Source organism: Petaurus breviceps, unplaced genomic scaffold (genome assembly GCF_028583685.1).
Source record: "Petaurus breviceps papuanus isolate PSGF00001 unplaced genomic scaffold, PetGlider_PUasm1.0 524, whole genome shotgun sequence".
Lineage (NCBI taxonomy): Eukaryota > Metazoa > Chordata > Mammalia > Diprotodontia > Petauridae > Petaurus > Petaurus breviceps.
This window is the reverse complement of record NW_027186357.1, coordinates 3,234-10,685: the sequence shown is the minus strand read 5'-3', so window position 1 is coordinate 10,685 and position 7,452 is coordinate 3,234. Positions and strand designations below refer to the sequence as shown.

The 7,452-nt window shown below is 43.9% G+C and overlaps 1 protein-coding gene and 1 pseudogene across 1 annotated transcript; one reads left to right on the top strand and one right to left on the bottom strand.

Moving 5' to 3' along the window:
* Nucleotides 1-2,236: 2,236 nt before the first annotated feature.
* LOC138172377 (RCC1-like G exchanging factor-like protein pseudogene) lies at nucleotides 2,237-3,551 on the bottom strand (annotated as a pseudogene).
* Nucleotides 3,552-3,779: 228 nt separating this feature from the next.
* Nucleotides 3,780-6,471, top strand: LOC138172378 (vomeronasal type-2 receptor 26-like). Its single transcript, XM_069102133.1, has 3 exons — nucleotides 3,780-3,877; nucleotides 4,306-4,489; nucleotides 5,575-6,471. Exons 1-3 carry the CDS (start codon nucleotides 3,780-3,782, stop codon nucleotides 6,469-6,471), a joined length of 1,179 nt encoding a protein of 392 aa, XP_068958234.1.
* Nucleotides 6,472-7,452: the final 981 nt, after the last annotated feature.

The window sequence follows — 7,452 nt, the reverse complement described above, 5'->3', positions numbered from 1 at the left end:
CTTTCAGCCCACCTCCCTTTTCTTTCCCCTATACATTACTCCTTCTTCCATACTGCGCATGTTATTCCCTCCTTGAGTCAAATCCAATGAGAGTAAAGTCCAAACAATGCTCATCTCCGTCCCTTATTTCCTTCTACTGTAATTTGCCTTTTCATTGTGTCTCTTGATGTGATTTTTCTGCCTCCTAATTTTCTCTTTTCCCCTTCCAATCCTTTTTCAATGCTTAAGGTAAACTTTTTTAATCATCACGTCAAAATCAACTTAAACCCACCCCTTCTGTCTATGTATTTTCCTTCTATATGATTTAATAAAAATACAGTTGTCAAGAATTGCAAGTGTCATCTCCCCATTTAGGGAGGTAAACAGTTTGTCCTTATTGAAAAATATGCTTTTCCCTGTTTTTCCTGTTCACTTTTTTATGCCTCTCTTCAGTCTTGTATTTGAAGATCTGATTTTCTATTTAGTTCTGGCCCTTTCATCAGGAAAGCCTGGAAGTCCTCTATTTCATTGAATGTCCATCTCTCCCCCTGAAAGGTTAGGCTCAGTTTCACTGCATAGTTTATCCTTTTTTTTTTCGCAATCAGGATTAAGTAACCTGCTCAACGTTACATGGCCAGTTATTTCTGGGTGTGGTGCTGAGTGTCTGAGCCTGGGATTCGATCTCCAGGTCATCCCAACACTGGAGCCAGTACTCTTACTCGCTGAGCCTCCTGGCCGCCCCTAAGCAATTGGGGTTAAGTAACTTGCTCAAGGATACACGGCCATGTGTTTCTGGGTGGGTGCAAAGTGTCTGAGCCCCGGATTCGATCTCCAGGTCATCCTGACACTGGAGCCAGTGCTCTTACTCGCTGTCCTACCTGGCTGCCGCCATAGTTTATCCTTGAATGTATTCCAAGCTCCTTTGCCTTATGGAATATCATAAGGCCATTACTCTGATCTTTTAATATTCAAGCTGCTAGGTTCTGCATAATCCTGACTGTGGTTCCACACTATTTGAATTATTTGTTCCTGGCTGCTTGCTGTATTTCCTCCTTAATCTGATAATTAATTATGGGATTTGGCTACAGTATTCCTTGGTGTTTTCAGTTTGGTATCTCTTTCAGGAGATGATTACAGGATTCTTTTGATTACAATTTTGCCCTCTGGTTCTAGGATCTCAAGGCAGTAGTCCTTAAGGAGTTCTTGAAAGATATTGCCCAGTTTTTTTTTTTTCATCATGTTTCTGAGGTGGAAAAATACTTCTTAAATTATCTCTCCTCAATCTTTTTTCCAGGTCAGTTGTTTTTCCAAAGAAGTATTCAACATTTTCTTCTATTTTTTCATCTTTTCAGTTTTTTTGACTGAATCTTGATGTTTCACAGAGTCATTAGCTTCCACTTGCCCAACTTAACAAATAATTTTCTTCAGTTAGCTTTTGTACTTCCTTTTCCATTTGGCCAATTTTACTGTTAAAGAGTTCTTTTCTTCAGTGTACTTTTTCCATTTTGTCAGTTGTGTTTTTAAAAGAATTGTTCCATCTTTCTATTGTCTCTCTTATTTGACTTTTAAAATCCTTCTTGAGCTCTTCCAAGAAAGCTTTTTTTGGCTTGAGATCACTTCATATTCCACTTTGAGGTTTCAGATGTGGGTATATTGACCCTATTGTATTTTCCTGAATTTGTGTTTTGACCTTCCCTGTCACCAAACTTAAGAGCAAGCACCCTGCAATACCCAGGATGGCCTGCTAGCACAGGTTTTTGATCTGCTGTTCTTAAAAGAGAAGCAACTTTTTTTTTTTAGCCATCATTTTATTTGTTTGATAAGAGCTGAAAAATATGAATGGGGAGACAAGGAGCCAGAGGCCCTGCCTCCCTCTCCATCATTAAAGGGCAGGCAGTTGTTGGCACAGCCCGCCCAGTGCCCTGCTGCCAGGGAGGGGCACATGGAGCCCCAAAGCTGGGCCTCTGTTCATGCAGCCCTCAGCATGGAAGGGGCTTACTGTAAATGCTAACTTGAGATAAAGGAAGGTGGGGGCGGCATCCACGCAGGCACACACACACAGTCAGTGCACACACAGACTCTGGCCAAAGGGACTGCCACTGATGTCTAGTCACTCGCTGGCAGCAGAGGAAAAAAATGGTCCAGGAGCCCAAACCCACCAAGTACGACAGAAGCTCAAGCAGAGCGCAGTTGGTTTGTCTCCGAGAGCACCGAGGGCCAGGGGCCATGCCTCTGGAAACCAGGGGAGGCAGCAGGCTTAGATGAATAACCTAGCCAGAGTCACCATGTGGTCCACCCCACAGTCCACTTGTACCGGCTCCCCTGGCATTGTCACCCTGAACGGGAAGTACTGATCTTCTAGGCGCCAATCCCCAGGCAACCTCGGGTGTTCTTGCCCCACACAAACAGCTCTCCTTTGTTGGTAAGTGCGGCAAACTGGCGGAGTCCACAGCGAATGGGGGAAACCGGGGCGTCTGGGTTGAAATCCGGCAAGCCGAAGAGGATGGGCTCCATCATTTCTGGGAGTTCCGTCTCCATGAGATTCGGGACTTTGCCAAGAATCCCGTATCCCCAGATAAAAACATTTCCTTTGTCATTAAGACTGCGCTGCCAGTACCTCCACAGGACGCCTACTTCACCTTCCCAATGCCAGAGAATGGCATGTACGTGGGGACATTCACCTGGGTGGCCTCCGTGATGGAAGCGAGCTGCAGGTATTCCGAGTTGCCCCAGCCAAAGAGGTCTCGGTCAGCAGACACGCGAGGCAGAAGTCTGTGTAGGTGGCGACCTGGACGATGCCGCCACAGACCTTGGTGGGCGAATAGTGATGTTGTAGTGACCCAGGCCTGTCTGCCTGTTCGCCCCCCATCCACAACAGTAGACCTCGCCTTTATCTGTCAGGGACAGGCCGCGATCTTGGCTACAGACGACCTTTAAAGTCCTGCACTCTGTGCATCTGTGCACTCAGTGGCTCTTCCACGTTGACTGCAGAAATTACTGGCCATGCTGAAGACTCCTACGTTGTTGCTCAGGACCAGCGAGTGGGCTCTTCCACAGACCACCTGGAACCCAGGTCTTTCTGCGGTCCGCCCAGAAGCAACGGCACTGGCGACGGTTCCAAGATGTACTTCTATCCTCGGCACTTATCACTGGCTCCCATGAAACCCAAGTGGAGAGTCCTTGTTGAGGCCCATGCCCGAGACCTTGCGGATGTCCTTGGTCTGCGAGGAAAGCATCGTGAAGCCATAGCCATGGCGGCGGATGAAGTCCCGGCATCCAGCAACAGGCGGCAGTGCACCCGCTGGATGACACGAAGCTTGAGGCCGGAGGAGGCCTGGCGGCATTGGGACTCACAAACCTGGCCCGAGTACTGGAAGCCCCACATGAGGATGCGGAACGCGCGACGCGCCTGCTTAACCACGTACTGGAACGCAGGAACCTGTGGCTCGGCCTCCGCTGCCACTTCCAGGCAGCAGTGCAGTGCGTCCTTAGCAACGGGGCGGCGCGCCCTGGTAACAGCGCCTCGCATGCCGCGCCCACCCGAATATTCCCCTCCCTGTCTTGCCAGCCATCAGCTTTCTTGGAGGCCTCCCGCCTAGGGCGCCGCCATCCTGGGAAGTTTTTGACTCGCTGGAGCATGCTCCCTCCCAGAAAAGGCAACTTTTAAGGGAGTCGACAATCTACATCAATTACATTCACTAGTTCAGGGGGAAAGTCAGCACCCCGAACATGGAGAAAATGCAAGCAGAGAAATGAGCACAAAGACCAACAGACAACACTCGAGCTGCAGGAATACAACAATGCTGCTCCGCACTTTGCACGCATCACTGGACCAGGGAGGACAGACATCTCAGCGCTCACAGGACTCTGAATGTGTGGCTGCTCAGAGTCTCAGCCAGTAATCGAAAGACTCTTCTCATAAGCGAACTTTCAAAGCAAAACGCCAGCCCCCCCAGAATATACAAGAAAGACTCTGGCCCGGACTGGCCAGGAGCCAGGAGGCACAAAACCTCCTGGACTCAGCACAGCTGTGAATTAGCAGGTTTGAAGGAGACAAATCCTTCAGATATTTACAGTTTAGCCTGAGCCTGGAAACTGAAGTCCAACAACAAGAAGGAGAAAGCAACAAAAGCCCCACCTTGCTCATGCTCTCATCGAGATACATCTGTATGGTCTTCGTTTTCCTTGGATTTTACTTAGTCATATTGCTTGGCTTATTTCTGGCTTTCAAAGTTGTTCTCTGCTTCTGGGGCCCGAGGGGCACTGTCTCATACTTCTTGTACTGGAAACTAGGGTTCTAGATACTGGTCTGTTCTGAGGCCTCAGGCACGCTGGCAGCCGGAAGTCACAGTGGTCTGGCAGTTTAACTGGTGCTGAGCTGGAACTGGTGGTGGTGGCTGATGTGTGCATGGCATTGGAGCTTGCCTGCTTCTGCACCCTGGGGCTCCCAATCTCCCACTGGGCTACTGAAGTGGGGCTCCTGTTGGCTTGCAGGGATGCCTCCAATCCTGTACTGGTCACCTTCAGCCACAGCAAGAGGGACGTTCCTGATTAATCCCACTAGCCTCCTGACCTAAAAGACTGTTATAGCACCATCGTTTTGTTGGTTCCATTATTCCAGCATTTTTCCAGGGGAAATATTCTCTGGGTTTTTCAAAGTCGATAAAGGAAGGTGAGAGCAACTTACTGCTTACTCCACCATCTTTGCTTCTGGAGTTAAGTGGTTTCTTTGTCTTTTTTTTAAAGAAGACCTAGTTTCCAGTATTGCAAATGAAAAAAAAAGGTGAAATCATCAGAAATGAAGAAGAAATTAAAGCAATAATTAGGAAATATTTTGCCCAATTATATACCAATCGATCCGATAATCAAAGCAAAATCAGTAAATATATTAAAAATAAAAATTACTCAGCAAACAGCTCTCTTTTAAACGACTCAGAGAAATGGGCATATACAATGTTTTTGGAGAAAGAAAATGCCTATGATAACAGTGAATTTTGCATCCACACCCTTAATCGAAACTGAAAAAATAGGACATACTGCAAATGTGTACTATTACATGACAATTTTTTATATCATTAAAAACACCCATCTATTTTTGTGTGTTTTAAGAGGATACTTTCTCTTCAGTTTTAGTGACTTTTTGGTGACAGCTGTGAAGAATCAGCTAAAATCACAAGGAGTCCGCAGATAGCAAAAAAAAAATAAATAATTTTTATTAGTAAATTCCCTAACATTAAGTTTATATTTGTCTCCAGTTAATTCTTAGCCGATTTTTGGTTAACGAACAATTGAGCTTATTGAAAATGTCTGAGTAATGAAACAAGAGATTATTATAGGGTCTCTAATAATTTACAAATGATGAGCCATAAATAAATTTTTCATGCCATTGAAACAGTTTTCCTGTTCAGCTTCATTTCATTTCATCCAGGGCCTTCAAAGATGTCTCACGGTTAGTCTAAAGTTTTTGATTAATTAAGAAATCTAGTAAATGTATCAATTCTAAAATGCAATTGATTGGTTTTAACCCAACATTTATACCTTCATCATGATCATATTCTTAGATCTCAGATTTTCTCATGTTTATTTCACATCCAGATCACGTTCGGGCCATTTGATGCCATCCTGAGAGAAAAGCTTCATTTTCCTACTCTTTACCAAATGGCACCTAGGGACTCTTCCCTACATAAAGGTATGGTCAGATTGATGACTCATTTTGAGTGGACATGGGTAGGTCTGGTGACAGTAGATGACATGAGAGGTGAGGAATTCCTTCGGGAAATAACACTGGAGATGGCAAATAATGGTGTCTGTGCAGCCTTCACAGAGAAGATCCCTGTCTGTGAGAGAAAACACACAGAATCACATGATGCATTGATTCCCAGGATCATTGCATCAGTATCAAAGGTGATTTTCATTCATGGTGACACAGATTCATTAATGATCTTGAGATATTCACAAAGTCTTTCTATGACAATTTCTAAGGTATGGATCATCTCCTCTCACTGGGACATTACCATGAGACCACGATATATAGATGCTTATTCATTCCATGGGGCACTTATATTTTCACAGCTAACAAGTGACGTTCCAGGTTTTAAGGCTTTTGTCAGGACAGTGAATCCCACTAAATACTCGGAGGACATTGTCCTGAAAGACTTCTGGAACTCAGAATTTGGATGTACAGATGAACTTGAAAGGATAAAGCAAGAGGAATGTTCACCAAATGCCTCCTTGGAGACTTTGCCTCTAATTTACTTCGACATGACTATGTCTGATCTGAGTTACACCATCTACAACAGTGTCTATGCTGTGGCTTGGACCCTCCATGAAATGTTCTTGATGAAAGCAGAAGAAACGTTCATGGTAGAGGGAAGAAGCTGGGTGCCTCAACCATGGCAGGTAATATATCTTAAGAGTTGTGTTTTCCACTGGCAAGCCATATCAGCTTCATCAGGAAGCACATGGGCTGGGATTCTCCCAAAGTATATTTGATTTGATTCAGTCAGTCAACAAATATTTCTTCAGTACTTACTATGTGGCAGGCCTTGTGTTAAGGCGGGGCATATGAAGAAAGGTAAAAGATAGCCTCACATCTCAAGAAGTTTAGGCTAATATGCAAATGAATGTATACAAACAAGGTATGAAGGAAAAATTTGCAATCATGAAGACAGGGAAGGCATTAAAATTATTAAGAATATACTATAGAAGATAGGTTTTAGCTGAGACTTGAAAAAAGGTAGGTGATAGATGAAGAGGTAGAATATTCCAGACATGAAAGTTAACCAGAATACCTGAATCCAACAGCTATAGTTTTTTGTTTGAGGAATAGGAATGACACTAGTGTTACTAACTCCCATAAACTTTTTTGGAAAGGTAAGAGACCTCACTGTAATTTCTCAGTGATAAAGTCGAACTTGAGATTTGAGAAAATCATTTTGACAGCTGAATGGAGAAAGAATTGTAATGGGAAGAGATGTGAGTTAGGCAGAACATCCACATCACTATTGCAATAGTCCAAGCTTGAAGTGATGAGGGACTTAACTAGGGTACTCTGAATGTCAGAAGAGACATGATGGCAAATATGAGAGATGCTATGAATGAAAAATCAACATAATTTGGTAACATAATGGATATGGGTGAATGAAAGAATGGGGAGTCAAGGATAACATCTAAATTTCTGAGCCTGGGTGACTGGGACTATAGTGGCTCATTCGATAATAACAGGGAAGTTGCAAGGAATAGAGGGTTGGAGGTGGGGAAGAAGATAATTAATTCAATTTTGGACCTGTGGAATTTAAAACATCTACAGAACAGTCAGTTATATTTAGTGAATTTTTATTGATATTTTTATTTCTTGCATCATTATAGTATCCCATAATTCCATCCTAAATTTCCCCACAAATTCCATCTTACATGACAAATATAATTTTTTAGAGAGAAAAAATAAATCAGCACCGCTGATTGAGGAATTTT